Here is a 21,256-nt window from a genome sequence, read left to right on the forward strand (position 1 = left end):
CGCGTGCCCTTAGAGCCTGTGCTCCACAACAAGAGAAGCCACCACAATAAAAAGGCTGCACACTGCAACTAGAGAGTAGCCCCTGCTTGCTGCAACTAGAGAAAAGTTGACCAAGGAACACCAAAGACCCAGCACAGCCAAAAATTTTAAATAAACAAATAAACATTTTTCTAAAGTAGGCAAAAGCTCTTTTTGCAACAAGCATGTATTATTTTTACAATAAAAGAGAATAAATCTTTAAAAAGTAGCCACAAGCCAAATACTCAAAGTTCAATATTTTGTGTTATACTATAACACTGAACTTGATAAAGTATTTGATTGGCCTTTAACAAAACAATAGTTTATTGCTAAAATAATATATCATCAAAAAAATATATATATATATATCATCTGTTAAAATTATCAGAAAAAAAATCACGGAGATTTTAAACCGAAACTATCATTAACTCACCCTCTCAAGATGAAATGCATTAAACAAAATAGGAATCATCCATTAAATCCTGACTGTCTCAAACATAATTTCAAATAATGGTAAAGCAATACATGAAATAATATATACAATGTTGAGTATTATATTCACTGGTAATCAAACATGTTTGCAACCAGAAGACACCCTAGTATGGATAATATGTGGGGCAGTGCAACATAATCTGACATAAAAACACAATAATGAATTATATTTACTATGTCATATAGATGAGGAACTATATTATGTACCCAGCACTGACATATAAAGACACGGGGCACCCTTAGACACCAAGAATTCCTCAGTGAGACAGATTCCTCATCAAGACCCAGAGACCCTGTCGGGAAGCAAAAGGAAAAAAAGAGGAATGAAGATTTTTTTTTGACATACATGAGGAGAAAAGTTAGACTACGGATGGCCTTTTAAACACAAAAATACAGAACGTGGACAGTGGAGGTCTTAAACGTCAACAAAACTCTTGTAATGTGAGAGCAAAAAGTGAAAGTGTTAGTCACTCAGTCGTGTCTGACTCTCTGCAACCCCAAGGACTGTAGCCCGCCAGGATCCTCGGTCCATGGGATGCTGCAGGCAAGAATACTGGAGTAGCCATACCCTCCCCCTAATAGCAGATGATAAAAAGAACTTGGAACTCATCATCTTGCATCTCAAAAGGTTCTGCCCAAATACCTTCACCCCGTGCCCTTGAGTTGTCACGGCTTAATCACCTTGGCCGCCGATCCTTCACTTCTGCAGCGATTGCACCCCAGCGTTGGTTTAAACCTGCCAGCTTGTCCTTCAAGAAGCTTCCATCTGTCGGGGAGAGTTTCTGTATAATCCCATCCCCCGTCCTGTTTAGTGCTGCAAAACTGGGCTGGTGGCTGCTGATCCCCTCCTCGAGTTCCTGTAACAGAGAACCACTCAAGATTAACTCCACTGCTAAATTAAACTGTTCTGAGGTAGTGAATCCATTTAGGTGCCACAGCGTGGTGTCAATATAAGTGTTAGAGAAACAAAGCCCTGGAAAGATATTTTATGTATATGAAAAAGGCATTTTTAACACTTTAATTACATTTCAATCAGCAGATTAAATGAAATCTATTTTGAAATCTAACCCACTCTTATGAATGTCATCAGGCAAAATACAGTGAAAGAGAACAGCCTAATAACATAAAATAAATAACAGCTTTTTATATGGACACATAAGCATCAATCATGCTTGATTAAAGTGGATTCCTTATCCTCTAAACACGGGCTTTCAAGAGTCTCTTAAAAAAACTGTTTAAACCCTCTACTCCCATATATTATTATGTCCTACCATATGTAAGTAAACCTCAATGTGCATTTTATTGAGACATTGCTTCACTGGTCTGTAAATTTTTAAGCAATGGATTAAGAAAGGACATTTTAAAGTCAAATTTAAGTACTTCTCTATTACTCTAAAAATAAGAAAAATGTGTTAACATATTTATGAGAAAACAAAAGTATTCTCTAACTCCTCATAAACCTTCTACACTAAATATATTTTTAAAAATTAATAAAAGAGAAAATATTCTCAACAAGGGTAAACTGAAATTTTGACCATTATTTCTAATGACCTATTACTATCAGCAGAACTGACTTAGCTATTGTGTTCTATTTTCCCAAGACTGAATTAGATTTACATGAGCAGTTGCCCTGATATAACTCAAAAATAATTTACTTTTATAATAATGACCAATGATACAAAGAAAATAAGATCTCTAAGTGTTTAACTATAGAAAATAAAGGTGAGGTATACAGATATCTTTTTGTCCTTGATAGAGTCTTGAGTATAAAATTTTATAAGTTCTGAATATAAAATTTGTAAAATAAAACTGTTTTCATATTTTTCACTAAAGAGTATTTTTATTTAAATTTCTTTAAATTCCTAATTAAAATTGAAAGACTATTTGTTCTTAGACCTTTAAAACTGAAAACTAGAACTGGAACAAAAATGACAGATTATCAGTATACCCCTGAAAAATTAATATTGTAGGCCTCTCCTTTTAAAACCTGTCTTAAATGGTGCATACTAAATAAGTCAAGTTTTCAGCAGATCCCCAGCCTCTTACAGAAAGCACTCACCTGCTGGTGTATCTTGGCCTTCTCTAAGTCCAGGCCACCATCCGGAGCAAAAGTACCAGCCAGCAATTCTTCAGCTTCTGTCACCCAGTGTGTGAGGTCATTAAGGTCACAGTGGAACTGCCTCCATTCCTCCATAGCCCTATCAAAATAACTAAGGGACGACAACCAAATAAAATAGGTTTCCAAACTTTCCAGGACCGTCTAGAAGCGATTTTCTAAAAAGGAAATTCAAATCTCATTTAAACTGAAAGCCTCAAAATGAGTGAATTCACAGCTCACTGCTCTATAAGGCCAGTTTTTGTAATGGATTACTGTTAATGATTCCTCTTAGAGAAACATGCATCATACCAAGAGTAAAGCAATCTGCATACACCCCGCCCTCCTCACATTCATGCACACAGACACACACACACACACTGTCTATTCTAACTGAATAGACAGGCATCTCTGGCTGCAAAAATCAAGATAGATTAGCTGCAGGCATGTTAACCCACCCAACTTTGAACACAACAGTTCAGATATCGTGAAATGTAAAATATGATTAATTACTTTATTCTCTTAAGAAAAAAATAGGGTATTTTATTTCCAGAACACTTAGTTCCCACCTAGAACAAAACCTAAAGGCCAAAACACTTCAAAATTTCCTTGCAGTCTATTAACTCTGTGCTACAGACTGAATTGTGTACCCCCCAAAATCCATATGTTGAAGCCCTAACCCCTAACATGACTATATTTGGAGACAGGGTGTTTAGGGAGGTAATTAAGGTTAAAATGAGATCATAAGGGTTAGTTGCTCAGTCATATCCGACTCGTTGTGACCCCAGGGACTGTGGCCCAGCAGGCTCTTCTGGCCATGGGATTTCCCAGGCAAGAACACTGGAGTGGGCTGCCATTTGCTTCTCCAGGGGATCTTCCTGACCCAGGGATGCTCCTGCATTGCAGGTGTATTCTTTACCATCTGAGCCACCGGGGAAGTCCAAATGAGGTCGTATCGGTAACTAATCCCATAGGACTGTTGTCCTAATAAGAGAAAGAGACATCAGAAATCTCTCTGTGTGTATCTCTTTCTGTATCTCTGCTGTCTGTCTGCCTGTCTCTCTCTCTCTCTCTCTCTCTCTCTCTCTCTCTCTCTCTCTGCAAGAGCACAGAGCAAAGACATGTAAGGACACAGCAAGGAGGTGGCCATCTGCAGGCCAGGAAGAGAAGCCTCACCAGAAGCTGAGTTCTGCTGGTACCTTGACCTTGGACCTCCAGCCTCCAGAACCGAGAGAAAATAAATGTCTGTTGTTTAGGCCATCTGCAGTATCTTATGATGGCGGCCCTAGCAGACTAACGTATACTCTGTGCGGTAACTAACCTGTGTCTTACTGATCGGAACACACAGCAGGATGGGAGTAGCTGGAAAGCTCAGGTTAGGCAATGAGACAAAGACTACTAAGACTTCTATTCAAACCTAACTCGTTAGAAATGAGATAAAGTCAGACTCCGGTGCTTGCCGTATCTGGAACAAAATAAAATAAGTATGAGGAGGAAAAGCCTTCTTGGCTTGGGATCCTATGTCATTTCTGTCTGCCTTTTTATTTAGAATAGTGGTACCAGGAGAAGTTTAGAAGAGATCTCAGAAATTTTAGTGATAACACAAAATAGTTTGTAATAAAAAGGTAATATTAGTATTTTCAAAAAGCAATAAAATGGTCCCTAACATTGCTAACTCCTAAATAATGTTTATGTTTCCTTCTTCCATGAAAATCATTTTGAAAATTCAGTTAATATTTGCTGAGTGCCCACAAGGAAGCAACATTCTATTGGGCATGACAAAAATAAGAGCACTTCAAACAAAACATGATGGGAAGATATTAAGATAATCTTCACTATAATTTGTAAAAACATAGCAAACATAAATTCTAACTTCTGAGATGGTGCAGTGTGAATAGAAAATATTGCTAGAAAGGCTGCTCCAAAGATCTAAAGACTGAGAATAGAAATGTTAAACTTAGTAAAGATCATTACCATCAAAACAGAACATAAATTCCAAATAAATCTAAGCATCATACTTGTAGATTTTACATTAAAAGAAAAAAAAAAAAAAACGACAGAGAGATCCATGTTCAGATGGGATTCAAAGAACTGTCTCATCCTCTCTAATCCAGCCAGCTTATACAGGAGGCAGCAGGGAACTGCGAAAGACTATGGACTTCCAGAGACCCATAGGACTCAAAATACAAGTCTTATCCGATCTATGGTTTGTATTTGAAACAGAAGCATGTAAGTTTACTGTCTCTAATATTCCAACTTGATATATTCCCTCCCAAACTCATCTTACTGCAAAGGAGGCATAAAGGAGTTCTCAAAGAAAGATATCTGTTTATTTTCAAGGTATTTATCTTTTACCACAGACCAATAATACTTATAAAAAATTCATAGGCAAAACAGCATAGAGACCTTGTGTAGACAAATGGACTTGGTGATCAGCAGGTGTAATTATCACCTATAACTGAAACCATGCAAGCAGAGGATATTTGCCATTGCCTTGATATTCTATGAAAAACAGAATAGAAAGGACTACTCAAGTATTGCTGTAAAACTAGATATACAGGAAAGGGGGAAAATAAACATTTTAGGATAGATTACCAAGGTTGGAAGAGGAAAGCAAAACAAAAATTAGAGGCATGAATAAGAACATAAACAACTAATGCATTCAAGTGCTGGGCCAAACCAAATACAAGAGACAACCTCCCAGCAAATGAAATCTAGTAAGCATGGAAAACAATAATAAATTTAAATAAAATTAAAATGTGATAGAGAAGAATTTTCTAACATAAGAAAACACTATTCTTGCTCGGGCCTGGTGCACTGGGAAGACCCAGAGGAATCGGGTGGAGAGGGAGGTGGGAGGGAGGATCGGGATGGGGAATACATGTAAATCCATGGCTGATTCATGTCAATGTATGACAAAAACCACTACAATATTGTAAAATAATTAGCCTCCAACTAATAAAAACAAATGAAAAGTAAAAAAAAAAAAAAAAAAGAAAGAAAGAAAAAAAAGAAAACACTGTTCTGTTCTCATCTCAATTTTTAAAAATCTAGGAAAAAACTATTTGCTAAAATTTTTATAATCACAAAAATGGCATGAATATTGGCAATCAACATAATTCACAACGTCCTTGAAATTCTGCCACATTAGCCAGATGCATATATGGAAATAGAATAACTGAAAAAAGAAGAAACATAATCACACATACAACTGATGTGTCATAAGAAAGGCTAAGAAAATAAATTTTATACCCATATACCGAGGTGTACACACACACACACAAATACACATAGTGCAGAAGATGCAGAAGAAATCTACCATACATCAATTCTACAAAACAAACAAAAAAAGCACAAAACTACCAAGCAATAGTCCTAGAGAGAAAGATGTAGACAAACCTTCAAAACCTTACTGAAGACACAGAAAGGATCTAAATGAATGAAAGACTGCATTTCAAATTGACCATTTTTTCTAAAACTGATTGAAATGACTAAAATTTTACTGGAAGAATAAATATAGAAAAAGAGTATGAATTTTAATGTTAGAATAATTAGGGGAAATCTACTGTGGTGGATTAAGAAAATGTATAATGCTTTAAAAATGAAAATACTATGGTATTAGATTAAAATTGATGGTGTGATAAGGTGGAATTAGCAAAATTAAGTAAATATAAAGTAGAAATGCCTTTAAGTGTATGACAAAGGAAGTATCACCAACAATAATGGAGAGCTGGGTTATTCAGCAAAATGTATAGAGAAAATTGGCTGTTCATTTAAGAAAAATAAAGCAAAATAGAACAGATTAGTGTTTAACTCAGGCTCCACAAAAAAAGTCAGCTGGGAAGTGTTCAAGACTTAGATAAGCAGGGTCTCTACTCTTGCTACTAAAGAGTTGGTGTATACAGACATACAGAACAGACGTGTGGTTGCAAGGGGGAGGAGAGGTGGTGGAGACTCAGACTAAGAGTTTGGGATTAGTAGAGGCAAAGTACTACACCCAGAATGGATAATCAACAAGGTCCTACTTTATAAGGAACCATAATGACAATGGCAAAGCATTTTTAAAAAGAGTTGGTGCATAGAAACACCAAAGCTGTTCTGTGAAAAAAGGCATGGGTGTTATGATAGTTCAGTTCAGTTCAGTCGCTCAGTAATGTCCAACTCTTAGCGACCCCACGAACTGCAGAGGCCCAGGCTTCCCTGTACATCACCAAATCCCAGAGCTTACTCAAATTCATGTCCATTGAATCGATGACACCAACCAACCATCTCATCTTCTGTTGTCCCCTTCACCTCCTCCCTTCAATCTTACCCAGTATCAGGGTCTTTTCCAAGGAGTCAGTTCGTCGCACTAGGGGGCCAAAGAATTGGAGCCTTCAGCTTCAGCATCAGTCCTTCCAATGAATATTCAGGACTGATTTCCCTGAGGATTGACTGGTTTGATCGCCTTGCAGTCCAAGGGACTCTCAAGAGTCTTCTCCAACACCACAGTTCAAAAGCATCAGTTCTTCACCACTCAGCCTTCTTTATGTTCCAATTCTCACATCCATACATGACTACCAGAAAAAGCATAGCTTTGACTAGATGGACCTTTGTTGGCAAAGTAATGTCACTGCTTTTTGATATGCTGTCTAGGTTGGTCATAGCTTGTCTTCCAAGGAGGAAGTATCTTTTAATTTCATGGCTGCAATCACCATCTGCAGTGATTTTGGAGCCCAAGAAAATAAAGTCTCTCACTGTTTACATTGTTTCCCCATCTCTTTGCCATGAAATGATAGGACCAAATGCCATGATCCTAGTTTTCTGAATGTTGACTTTTAAGCCAACATTTCACTCTCCTCTTTCACTTTCATCAAGAGGCTCTTCAGTTCCTCTTTGCTATCTGCCATATGGGTGGTGTCATTTGTGTATCTCAGGTTACTGAGATGTCTCCCAGCAATCATGATTCCAACTTGTGCTTCATCCAGCCTGTCATTTCACATGATGTACTCTGTATATAAGTCAAATAAGCAGGGTGACAATATACACCCTTGACATACTCCTTTCCTGATTTGGAACCAGTCTGCTGTTTCATGTCCAGTTTTAACTGGTGCTTCTTGATCTGCACACAGATTTCTCAGGAGGCAGTTAAGATGATCTGATATTCCCATCCTTTTAAGAATTTTCCACAGTTTGTTGTGATCCACACAATCAATGGTTTTGGCGTAGTCAATAAAGCAGAGGTAGATATTTTTCTGGAACTCTCTTGCTTTTTTGATGATCCAGTGGATGTTGGCAATTTGATCTCTGGTTCCTCTGCCTTTTTTAAATCCAGCTTGAACATCTGGAAGTTCTCCATTCATGAACTGTTGAAGCCTGGCTTGGAGAATTTTGAGCATTACTTTACTAGCATGTGAGATGAGTGCAATTGTGCAATAGTTTGAGCATTCTTTGGCATTGCCTTTCTTTCGGATTGGAATGAAAGCTGACCTTTTCCAGTCCTGTGGCCACTGCTGAGTTTTCCAAATTTGCTGGCATATTGAGTGCAGCACTTTTACAGCATCATCTTTTAGGATTTGAAATAGCTCAACTGGAATTCCATTACCTACACTAGCTTTGTTCGTAGTGATGCTTCCTAAGGCCCACTTGACTTCGCATTCCAGGATGTCTGGCTCTAGGTGAGTGACCACACCATCGTGGTTATCTGGGTCATAAGGATCTTTTTTGTATAGTTCTGTGTATTCTTGCCACCTCTTCTTAATATCTTCTGCTTCGGTTAAGTCTGTTCTGTTTCTGTTTTTTATTGTGCCCACCTTTGCATGAAATGTTCCCTTAGTATCTCTAATTTCCTTGACGAGATCTCTAATCTTTCCCATTCTATTGTTTTTCCTCTATTTCTTTGCATTGATCACTGAGGAAGGCTTTCTTACCTCTCCTTGCTATTCTTTGGCACTTTGCATTCAGATGGGTATATCTTTCCCTTTCTCCTTTGCCTTTCACTTCTCTTCTTTTCTCAGCTATTTGTAAGGCCTCCTCAGACAACCATTTTGCCTTTTTGCATTTCTTTTTCTTGGGGGTGGTCATGATCACTGCTTCCTGTACAATATCATGAGCCTCTGCCCATAGTTCTTCAGGGATTCTCTCTATCAGATCCAATCCCTTGAATCTGTTTGTCACTTCTACAGTGTAATAGTAAGGGATTTGATTTAGGTCATACCTAAGGGGTCTAGTGGTTTTCCCTACTTTCTTCAATTTAAGGCTGAATTTGGCAATAAGGAGCTCATATCTGATCCACAGTCAGCTCCCGGTCTTGTTTCTCTGACTGTACAGAGCTTCTCTGTCTTTGACTGCAAAGAATATAATCAGTCTGATTTCGGTGTTGGCCATCTGGTGATGTCCATGTGTAGTCTTCTCTTGTGTTGTTGGAAGAGGGTGTTTGCCATGGCCACTGCGTTCTCTTGGCAAAACTCTGCTAGCCTCTGCCCTGCTTTGTTTTATACGCCAAGGCCAAACTTGCCTGTTACGCCAGGTGTTTCTTGACTTCCTACTTTTGCATTCCAGTCTCGTATAATGAAAAGGACATCTATTTTGGATGTTAGTTTAAGAAGTTCTTGTAGGTTTTCCTAGAACTATTCAACTTCAGCTTCTTCAGCCTTACTGGCTGGGGCATAGTCTTGGATTATTGTGATACTGAACAGCTTGCCTTGGAAATGAACAGAGATCATTCTGTTGTTTTTGAGATTGCATCCAAGAACTGCATTTCAGACTCTTTTGTTGACTGTGAGGGCTACTCCATTTCTTCTAAGGGATTCTTGCTCATAGTAGTAGATATAATGGTCATCTGAGTTAAATTCACCCATTCCAGTCCATTTTAGTTCACTGATTCCTGAAATGTCAGTGTTCACTCTTGCCATCTCCTGCTTGACCACTTCCAATTTGCCTTAATTCATGGACCAAACATTCCAGGTTCCTATGCAATATTGTTCTTTACAACTCTCCACAAGATGGTGGAGTAGAAGGACATGCACTCATCTTCTTTTTCAAGAATTCCAAAATTACAACTCACTGCTGGACAACCATCAACAGGAGAATGTTGGATCCCACCAAAAAAAGATACCCCGGAACCAATGGCAAAGGAGAAGCCCCAGAAAGATGGTAGGAGGGGCAAAATCATATTTAGAATCAAACTCCATACCTGCCAGAGATGCTTGGAGAGCTCAAACAGAATTTATGTGCACCAGGAGACCCCACAGAGACTGAGCCAGACCTGCCTCTGAGTGTTTGAGTGTCTCCTGCAGAGGTACGGGTCAGCAGTGGCCTACCGCAAGGATTAGGGCTCTGGGTGCAGCAGACCTGGGTGTGGGTTAAGCCCTTTTGGAGAAGGTCACCATTAACCCCACCAGAGAGCCACCAGAATTTACATAGGAAGGTACAAACAAAAGCTTGTGCACACCAGGGCCCAGGAAAAAGGAGCAGTGACCTCTCAAGAGACTGACCTACACTTGCCCATGAGTGTCCCGGAGTCTCTGGTGGAGCCATGGATCTGGGGTGGCCGGCTGCAGGGTCGGGGCACGGAGTGTGGCAGTGCGTGCACTGGACCTTTTGAAGGAGGTCACCATTATCTTCATTACCTCCACCATAGTTTGGTCTCAGGTCAAAAAACAGGGAGGGATCACAATCCAGACCATCAACAGCAAATTGGATTAAAGATTTACTAAGCCCCACCCATCAGGACAAGACCCAGTTTCCCCCACAGTCAGTGTCTCCCATCAGGAAGCTTCCATAAGCCTCTTATCCTTATCCCTCAAAGGGCAGACAAAATGAAAACCACAATCACAGAAAACTAATCAAACTGATCACACGGACCACAGCCTTGTCTAACTCAATGAAATTATAAGATATGCCATGTAGGCCAACCCAAGACAACAGGTCATGGTGGAGAGTTCTGAGAAAATGTGGTCCACTGGAGAAGGGAATGGCAAACCAATTCTTGCCTTGAGAACCCCATGAACAGTATGAAAAAGCAAAAAGACATGACACTAAACAATGAACTCCCCAGGTTGGTAGGTGCTCAGTATGCTACTGGAGAAGAATAGAGAAATAACTCCAGAAAGAATGAAGAGCAGAAACAATGCCCAGGTGTGGATGTGACTGGTGATGAAGCTTTGATAGGGATTATATTGAATCTGTAGATTTCCGTGGTTAGTATATATACTTTAATAATATTAACTCTTCCAATCCATGAGCACAATATCTTTCCACGTATTTGTTGTCTTCAATTTCTTTTATTAGTGTCATATAGTTTCCAGAGTATAAGTCTTTTACACCTCCTTGGTTAAATTTACACTTGGGTCTTTTACTCACTTTGATGCAATTGTAAATAGGATTTTTTTTCTTAAAGTTCTCTTTCTGAGAGTTTGTTGTTAGTGTAGAGAAATGCAACCAATTTCTGGATATTAAATTTTGTATCCTGCAACTTTACTAAACGTATTAGTTCTAGTAGTTTTTGATGGAGGTTTTAGAATTTTCCATATATAGTATCAATCTCTTCAATAAGCAGTGTTGAGGAAACTGGACAGCTACATGTTAAAAAGAAACTAGACTATTTTCTCACACTATGTTCAAAAGTAAACTAAAAATGGATTAAAGACTTAAGTGCAAGACCTGAAGCTATAAAGCTCCTAAAAGAAAATATAAGCAACATGCTTTTGACGTAGGCCTTAGCACTATTTGGGGGGATGTGTCTCCTCAGACAAGGACCACAAAAGCAAAAGCATACACATGGGACTACATCAAACTAATTTTTGCACAGCAAAGGAAACTATCAACAAAATGAAAGAGCAACCTGCCACCTGAGAGGAAGTTACTTGCAAATGACGTCTGACAAGGGGTTAATAGCCAAAATACGTAAAAAACTCACACAACTCAATATAAAAAAATCAAACAATCCAATTAAAAAATGGGCAGAGGCTGAAGAGACATTTCTCCAAAGAGCATATACAAAAGGCCAACAGGTTCACGAAAAGATACCCAACTAGTGTCATTAGAGAAATGCAAATTAAAATCACAATGAAATATCACTTCACACCTGTTACGAAGACCATCATCAAAAAGATAAGAAATAGCAAGTGCTGGTTTGTATGTGGAGAAAAGAGGATCCTTGTCCACTAGTGGTAAGAATGCAAATTTGTACCACCACTATGGAAAACAGGAAAGAGGATCCTCAAAATATTAAAAATATAACTACACTATAATCAAGCAATTTCATCTCTGGGAATCCAAAAAAAATGAAAACTAACTTGAAAAGATATCTGCACCTTCATGTTCACAATAGTTTTACTTAAAAGAGCCAAGATAGAGAAAAAACTTAAATGTCCATCAACACACGAATGGATAAAGGTGTGTGTATATATATATATGCTATATATATACATGCACTTAGCTGTAGAAAGAATGAAACCTTGTCATTAGCAACAACATGGATAAACCAAAAGAGTATATGCTAAGTGAAATAGGTCAGACGGAGAAAGACAAATACTGTATGTTTTTACTTATATGTAGAATAAATATAAAAACAAAAGAAACAAATATAATAAAACAGAAAAAGACAGATACAGAGAACAAACTAGTTATCACTAGAGGAGAAAAGGGGAAGGGGAAGGGGTGACACAGGTAAGGAAGGATTAAGGGAAACAAACTACTAGTATAAAATAAACATGTAAAAAAAATAAACATGTTACAGAGATTTAGCACACAACACAGGGAATATAGTCTATAATATTGTAATAATTTGTATTTTACATAATATGTAAAAATATTGAATCACCATGTTGTTCACTTGAAACATATAATACTGTAACTCAACTATACTTCAATAAAAATAAAGTACATATGAATTTACAGGTCTTTTAAACAATTAAATATTAATTTAATTTGCACATACCCTTTACGATCATTGTACAATCTATTAATTCTGTCCCATTTTGCATTCAACTGAGTAAGTGTATCCCGAATCTGAATGGCTTCAGGTCCGGAAGCTTCCAGGATAACATCCGGCTGTTTTTCATGAATGACTGCAATCTGCTCTCCGAGTTTGTCCAGTTGGTCTTTGATATTCTACAAAGATATTTTCATAAATTAACAAAAGACAGCAAAGAGATATAAGAATGGAATCACAAGAGACCAAAAATTTATATAGAACAAGTTACTTAAAAATAATGAGACATAATTGTTGCTCATCAAAACTGGAAACTTTTTAAAAAAATAATATCCAGTACAGGCCAAAGCATGAGGTATGCTACATAATATCTTAATAGTGGGGAAAAATTCCTCAATAATGTTCAAAGTAGCATTTGTACAGGACATATAAAAAGCTTTAATAATAGTCTGTAAAACTAATGAAGTGGTTTTTTTTTAATGAAGTGTTTTCTTTAATGAAGTTTTTTTTTAAAGCTAGAAATTACATATACTTTCAAACAACTAATAATGTTAATATTTAAATTGTCATTTAAGACAAAACTGAGTTATCAGATAAACCTATCAACTCTATCAGCAAGTTTATTATGACATGATACAAAAATGCAATCAAAATATATGAGTCTTGTTGATATCAAATAGTTTTCACAAATTACCTGAAAACTTTCAGATCCCTAATTAACTTACAATCAACATGCCATTCCAAATCTAACCACTAGACAATCAAATCGTTCTAGATGGTAAGATAATGCTCACATTTTACATCAAATGACAATTAAGTTTATAAGATAGGAATATGATTTGTGCATGTGTTTGATTTTAAAGTATCTGTTGCAAAAAAAAACTGTGGACATTTAAAAATCCATACCTACTATTAATAAATTAAAATTTTTGACAGCATTTCATTGGCAATATAGGAAAAGTTTGTTTTTCATACATATTATTATTTCCTTGGCACAAATATAAAAGGCTAAAGACCATCTAAGTAGGCACAGTGACAAATTCCTTGCTTTATTTCTATATTAACTGCAGGTATTCAAATGTACTGCCTGGATATTTACCTTCAGAGAATCTTCCTGAAACGAGAAGTCTTCATAGACAACAGAGCTTAGCTCTGGAGTATTAAGTGATAATTCAACATCATCCATGGAAAGTAAAACTTTGTTAATTTCAACCAGATAATCTGTAGGAAGGGGTGGTGATCTAATTCCAGGAGCGAGCTGACTTGTTCTCTGCTGAATAGGGACTGCCTGTACAGACACCAATAATAGCAATACACACCTCTTAGAATATACCCACAATGAACTGCAGTAAATAAAAAACTTTTTAAAAAATCAACATTATTTTGTGGAGAAATTCAAATCCATAAGCACAAATTTTAAAACTTGCTTTAATTTTTTAAAAGTTTCCCTGCACTGCTATGGAAACCATTAACAATCTCTCTGTAGCCTGTTGTTAAAAGGCTTAAATAAGCTGTTAATGCTTAAAAGGTTTTTCTTTAAGACTTACACCACTAAACTCATTTAGAAAATAGGAAAGCATAACAACTCCTTTCCAAAGTTATTTAAGAAATGAGAATATGCTGCAAATCATGAAATTCTGTATGAAACAAAAATTTTAATACCATTGTCATTACTAATAATATACATTATTACACTCCATTTTTTTTTAAATTTCACAATTAGATTAAACACTTCTGGGCCTTGCTGGTGAAAAAGTAAATAAGGGTAAAACATGTATTTGTAACATAACATAGCAAATGCAATGGGAGGTTTAATTAAAATAATATCCAGGCAATTCAGTATATAATCTTAATCTCTGAGAACAATAAAACACAATATGAATGCCCTACATAAGACGATAGGTCCTACCATGCAAAATTCAGACAGGTTCTAACTTAGGTGGACAATTATTTATCCCAGTGTAGTGTTTTCTGTATCCCCTAATCAGAGCTTTCTAGACAGTAAAGTGCTCTCTGGGATAGGCCATTAGTCGCTGGGTTCAAGTCCTTTACTCTTTGACAGCTACCATTTAACAGTTGCTGTCTACTACTTGCCAATGGTCAAAGAGCATCCGACTCATGAATTACAGTAGTTTCCTTGACACTTGCATCAGATTTCTATATCGAACTTCTGAAAAATGGTCCTCCTCTGTAAACTCGAAGATGACACTGAAGGGCTTTCCTGTGGCTCAGTGGTAAAGAGTCCGCCGGCCAATGCAGCAGACACGAGTTTGATCCCTGATCCAGGAGAATCCCACATGCTATGGAGCTGCTCAGCCCGAGTGCCAGAGCTGCTGAACCTGCGCGCTACCGCCTGAAGGTGCAACTACTGAGCCCATGGGCCCAAACCACCGAAGCTCGTGTGCGATAGAGCCTGCGCTCTGCAACAAGAGAAACCACTGCAATGAGGAGCCCACACGGCACAGCTAGAGAAAAAGGCTGTGCAGCAAAAAAGACCCGGCACTACCCAAAATAAATAAATACATGACTAGTTCTTACAAAAGATGACAGTGAACATGGTCATGACTGAAAACAGTTCCAATTCCTAAATGAGACCTAAAACCAAGGTTAAAAACAGTGAATGATCAGGATGGTGGCGACTCCTGCAGTCTGCATTTATCTGTCTCCTACAATCTGATAAACTACGACTTTCACCAATTGATAGGCAGTCCTGGATAGCCAGGTGAGAAGCAAGTCCACTGATTTCTTAACTGTATCCACAGGTTTGTTTCTACCTGACACTAATGTTAATTTTATGAGACTAATGCCACACATTCAAATTTCAGTCAGAAAACATGTCTAGCTATCTACTTGTATGTCTAAGATGGCGAACTATACATTTTAAGTAAATATAAAAGAAGGCTGAAAAAAAATGTGTACACTTAGGAACCAATTTTAATAAACAGATGTGAAATATTTGTTAATAATATCTTTTTTCAGATTTTAACTTTAAACAGGCCAATTTTTTGGCACATCATAAAAGGAAACCCAGTTCTTCCTCTTCTTAACTTTAAGGAGAAAGAAAAAAGACACAAAAAAAGTACTTAACAGGTTGAGTAATCATAGCAAAGCAGTAAAAAAACTGGAACCTGTTCTCCTACTTGGCTTTTACATCTGTCAATCAATGTCTTGCTCATAGAGCCTCTGTTTTTTCAAGACCAAAAATTACTCCAGGCCTCCAGCTATATTTGATCTGTGCTTGTAGAACATTCAACTTTATAGTACTTTCCTCATTAGCACCACTAAACATCATAGGGCAGATTCTTTTTCAATCTGTAATGACTGGTGAGAGTCACTTATATACCTTAACAACCACTACAAGGCAAGGAATTCTGTGCTGTTTCTTTATTTATACAACAGATTGTGATTCTGCAAGGTCACATGTATCCGAGTCAAGGTGAACTGGGCAGGCCAATCAGTATTGTAAATAGAAAATTCGAAGGGTTTTTCTTTAAAAAAAAAAAAAAAAAAACTATGTTCATTAAATACTGTATTCTATTAATGCATACATGTATGCTCAGTCACTTCGGTCACGTCCCACTCTTTGTGACCCTCTGGACTATAGCCCACCAGGCTCCTCTGTCCATGGGATACTTCAAGCAAGAATATTGGAGTGGGTTGCCATGTCCCCCTCCAGTGAATCTTCCCAACCCAGGGATCAAAACTAAGTCTCCTGCATCTCCTGCATTGCAGGCAGATTTTTTACCCACTGAGCCACCTGGAAGGCCTTTCTATTAATACTATACACATAATCTAGGATTTCCTGAGTGAGCCTCCATACCCTTGCAGAAGCAGCAAGGCCATTCAGGATTCAAATATAAGCTTACTATATTCCCGAAATAGGTGTTATCCCAAGAGAGTGATCAATCAAAACACCCGAGGAGAAAAATACGATCCTCAAGATCTAACCTAGACTTTACTTCTCAATATTTTTATTTTTAAAGAATTCAGCTAGAACACAAAAATACAGATATATACAATGCAGCGCTAAAATTAGACAATACTACATGATGCACCTCATGTCATACAGCAACCTAAGTTCCAGATACATTAAAAAACTGATTTTAAATGACACTTTACAAACATTTCCCATGGGCAGAGGAGCCTGGCAGGCTACTGGCCATGGGGCCCAAGAGTTGGACATACTTTAGCGATTAAACCATTACCACTATTACAAACATTTTTTAAGTTTTGTTTTTATCCAACCATACGGAAAACTTGGGGCTTCCCTAGTGGTTCAGACAGTAAAGAATCTGCCTGCAATGCAGGAGATCTGGGTTTGATCCCTGGGTCCGAAAGATCCGCTGGAGAAGAGAATGGCAAGCTACTCCAGCATTCCTGCTTGAAGAATTCCATGGACAGAGCAGCCTGGCGACCTACAGTCCATGGGGTCGCAGAGACGGACATGACTGAGAACTAACACTAACATACTTACAGGGAGAACTTGGAACTAAACAGAGCTGAACATTCATCAGCTCTCTGGACGATAAGGACATTTTTAAAAAAAAAACTCAAAAAGGAAAAACCTAGTCATGTGTGGCCTAAACAAAAATTTTAAATGGTTGTATATTAAAAGTAAAATAATTAAAAGATAAAAATCAATAAGATGATACTTTTAAAGCAAATATGACAAGGTTAACAGCTTTAGTTTATGAAGAGTTAGCACATAATTTAAAATAGCAATACCCTATTAAACAAATGAGAAAAGGTCATTCAATATATATTTCAAATAAGAAAATGAGTCCTTTTTTCAGTTTACATTCAGAGTTATTTAAAAGCCACCGATATCACTTTGTAGGAGAAACCATGTGAAAGGCAGCAGGTGAAAAGGAAAATGATAGACAGGAGCCGCTCCGTGCTCTCAGGGGAGACTCTGGAGGTCTCTGACCTGAGGTACTATTTACATTATAAATACGGACAGAAGAGAAGGAGACACGGAGGATGAGCGTGATCTTGACTGAAAGCTTAATGTCCCTTCCCTGACAGAAACTAAGGACTCTGTGATGTGTCCACGTAGATTTATCAGTTGTGACACACATACCTCTCTGGGGTGGGATGTGATAAAGGAGGAGGCTGTGTGTGTACTGGGGGTGAGGGGACAGGGTGTATGCAGAAACTCTCTGCTGTGAACCCAAAGCTGCTCTAAAAAAATAAAGTCTATTTTAAAAAAACAAACAGGAAATTTAACAGCCCTTCACAATAGGCTCTGGTTCCCCACTGCCTGTCACCTCCTTCCGTTTTCTCTCTTCATCAATCTCCACCCAATTCTCCTCTCACTCCTTTTCCCATTTCCAGCCTGAATTCACAAGGAGGTTGAAGTGAAAAGTGAAGAGAAAGTGTTAGTAGCTCAGTCATGTCCGACTCTGCGACGCCATGGACTGTAGCCCGCCAGGCTCCTCGGTCCAAGGGATTCTCCAGGCAAGAATACTGGAGTGGGTAGCCATTCCCTTCTCCAGGGGATCTTCCCAACCCAGAGATCAAACCCAGATCTCACTGCAGGCAGATTCTTTACCATCTGAGTCACCAGGGAAGCCCAATAATGAGGCTAATCCAAATGAAAACTCACTGAGGGGAAAGTGAAAGAATTTTTTCAGCTAAAATCCTTCTCATGCTCCAGCCTTTTGTAGGTGCACACACCACGCAATCCTTTCTAGGCCCTTTCCCCACCTCCTCTCATCCACATAAACTTTTTCAAAGCATTTAACTGGGGGTAAAATATTGCCCATAGCAGGCAGTGGCTCACTGCTCACCCGAAAAAAGAGAAAAGAAAGACAAGGAAGAAAACAAGTCCTGTAAACTGGTGGTCCTCAGTGCTGACTGAACCTTAGACCCATCTATAAAGTTTTCTTCTTGAAGTCTCCACACCTAGGCACAACCTGAAAGAATTTGATTTAACTGGTTTGAGGCTTGACTTTATTTAAGCTACTTAAGGGATTCTAATGTTCACAGTTAACAGTTTTAAAAACTATAGATTTGAAGAAGTATATAGGTTAGTGTAAGAAGGATAAAAATGCTTTAATGTCTTAAAATCATTTTATTTACAATAACTAATGCTAGTAAAACCAAAATGAAGCCACTCTGTAACAGTATACATTAGTACTTTAAAAAAAGCAAATGTATTTATGTGTTAAAAGTCTAAAAATTATCTCTATTTGGGGCCCAAAAATGAAGTTCCAGAGACAAAAGATACTTTTAAAAGCAACAATTAAACAAAGTACTATAATATAATCTGAAAGATGTTAGAAACAAAAATGGAAACAAGTATTAAGAGACAACATATTTTTCAGATAAAATAAGAAGATAAAACTCACACCAGGGAGTAACAATAAAATTAGCAAGACTCGAGAGGTACTAAGGCACCAGTATATTGAGAAAAGGTAGAAAAAACCAGTATAGCTATACTATATGGGGAATGACAGTGAATCAGAGGAGGAAGAGGTCAAACCAAAGCCTCTATCTATCATTACAGTGACAAATCTTGCACTTAAAGCTTTTTATGCATTTTACAATATTCCTGAACAAGTTCTTGGAATAGGAATCATATGATCAGCCATGACTTAGGGGGTGAGGAATAATCCTGAGAAAAATACAGAAGATGGGCTGGAGTTATGAGAAGCTTGGGAAATAACTAATAGGTAAAAATCACAGAAGTCTGAATTATGGAAGGGATAGAGGATTTAGGAAGTTACTTTCCCAAGTTCATAAAACAAGGAACTGATAGAACTGGATTCAACTGCCGGTTCAGTCCCGTATCTTATTTCATTTGGACCTAATGGTTTTAATCCAACCTCCATGTGGTATGAGGAACAAAGCCTATGTGGAATAGGAAATGATTGAGAAGATTTTGAGGTTTCTACCTTGAGAATGGGTAGTTTTGAAAAGTAAGATAGGGAATAAAGTAGGAAACAGGTTGGGGGTGGGGGGAGATAGTGAGAGGGCTAGTTCAACTTGGAACCTGTTACAAGGCAGCAGTACAAACAGATGGAGACATCCAGTAGACAGCAAGCCAGGAAACCTGAATCTTCTAGTAGATTCCAATATCATCGACGAAAACTGGTTCTAGGATTACTTAACAGACCTCTAAGGAACACCAGAACATTTACAATGTAGCTGCAAAGATGGCCATTGAAAAGGGAGCTGGTGGTGAATCTTTTTCTAGAATATAAGTCATATTTTATCAATGTCACAAATTTAGTTATTTGTAAACTAGAATTTTTTTTTTAATGTGGTCAAGACCTCTACACACAAAATACAAAACTGAAGGAGGAAGTCACACCCCCAAAGGTTTAAAACATTATCTAAAATCCAAAAGGGATGTCCTATAATAAAGTTTTGTTTTTCTATTTTCTTAGTGTTGCCTCATCCAAAAATATAAACCTATCTAGCAATACACACTAGAAAGGAGAAAGAAATACCATTCCAATTGGTTTGAGACATCATTGATTTGATGCCTCATTGATTTGAGAAATCATTGATTTGGGAAATCATTTCTCAAATGATTTGAGAAATCATTTGATTTGCAACATCAAACATCTGAATGGCAAGAGCTGAAAAAGTTATTTAAGTGGAAAAGAATCTCCCCCATGACAATACCTTAGTTTTGTTGTATCTTGTATGCAAAAGCAGTAACTGTAAACGGATCTTTTCTTTTTTAGTATCTTCCATAGGTTGATGCAACATTTGTTCTCCTCTTTGTAGAACTTCCTCGATCTGGGCTCTCTCCTCATCCATCTGAATGTTTGAAAGATATAAATTACTCAAAAGAAAAAAGCACAAGGTCAATTACTATCAGTTCCCAAGCAGAACCAACCTACAAAGTATAGTATAGTCAACATATGTTTATCTGAATGATACACAACAAATGTTTGTGTTTCTCTTAAAATATTTATATATGAAGTTAAAATAGCTCATAAAGACTGCTAGTTTAGAAGTTAAATAGCACTAAGATAACACTATCATCAGAAAATATGTCTAGTTTTTTAAGATATTGTGTAAATCACATGACAAATCTTACATTGACACTTTGCAGAAAATCACATTTAAATCTGTTCTATCATATTTGGCAGATATCTGGGTAAACATCATTAGTGTAAAGATGTATTTAACAAAGAACAAAAGTGACAACACCATGGTTTTGAAAATCTCCTTGAACCAACCTTTTCATCTTCATCACTGGATTCCAAGTGTTTTTCCATAACTTTTAACATATTATCTATGTCACTTTCTAATTTTTCCAAGTCAGAGAAAGGCACACCAACTTCAAATGCTTCACTGGTGACCAGACACGGGTATGATAATGGTTCCTGGCCAATTAGCAACTGTGGAGGGAAAAATGCTCTTTAAAAAGACAGTCTTAACTTGACCTTTCACCATTAATCAGTGTCAAGAAAGAACTAGCATGTATTTGAATTGACTTTAGTTTATTCATTCACACAGCAATAATTTTTACCAACTTGGGCATCTCTGGTTACCACATTCTCCAAATTCCAGCCACAGATGTGAAGTAGTGTGCAAGGGACCCTGACTGCCTGGAGTGTGTGAGGGGCATTCTGGGACCACAAGCAAACAGTTGGTGGTCAAACATCAGGAAACAGTGCCATGATGCAGAAGCCACCCCTGCCTTGGCCAGAGAGGAAGAAAGACCACCTCCGAATACAGGAACGTGACAAAGAATGACTCCCAATTAATGTTCTCCA

At 37.6% G+C, this 21,256-nt stretch overlaps 1 protein-coding gene across 5 annotated transcripts in view; it reads right to left on the reverse strand.

The window, feature by feature from the left end:
- UTRN (utrophin) overlaps positions 1 to 21,256 on the reverse strand; it is a 546,437-nt gene that overhangs the window by 306,455 nt on the left and 218,726 nt on the right. For all 5 annotated transcript variants that reach the window (XM_070461578.1, XM_070461576.1, XM_070461579.1 and 2 more), the window contains 6 exons: positions 20,717 to 20,878; positions 20,154 to 20,291; positions 13,621 to 13,809; positions 12,528 to 12,700; positions 2,570 to 2,720; positions 1,192 to 1,367 (listed from right to left, as the gene is read on the reverse strand). In XM_070461578.1, the coding sequence (XP_070317679.1) occupies positions 1,192 to 1,367; positions 2,570 to 2,720; positions 12,528 to 12,700; positions 13,621 to 13,809; positions 20,154 to 20,291; positions 20,717 to 20,878 (989 nt within the window). The remainder of the gene's footprint in view (positions 1 to 1,191; positions 1,368 to 2,569; positions 2,721 to 12,527; positions 12,701 to 13,620; positions 13,810 to 20,153; positions 20,292 to 20,716; positions 20,879 to 21,256) is intronic.

The sequence above is a fragment of the Odocoileus virginianus genome, chromosome 34 (genome assembly GCF_023699985.2).
Source record: "Odocoileus virginianus isolate 20LAN1187 ecotype Illinois chromosome 34, Ovbor_1.2, whole genome shotgun sequence".
Taxonomy (NCBI): Eukaryota; Metazoa; Chordata; class Mammalia; order Artiodactyla; family Cervidae; genus Odocoileus; species Odocoileus virginianus.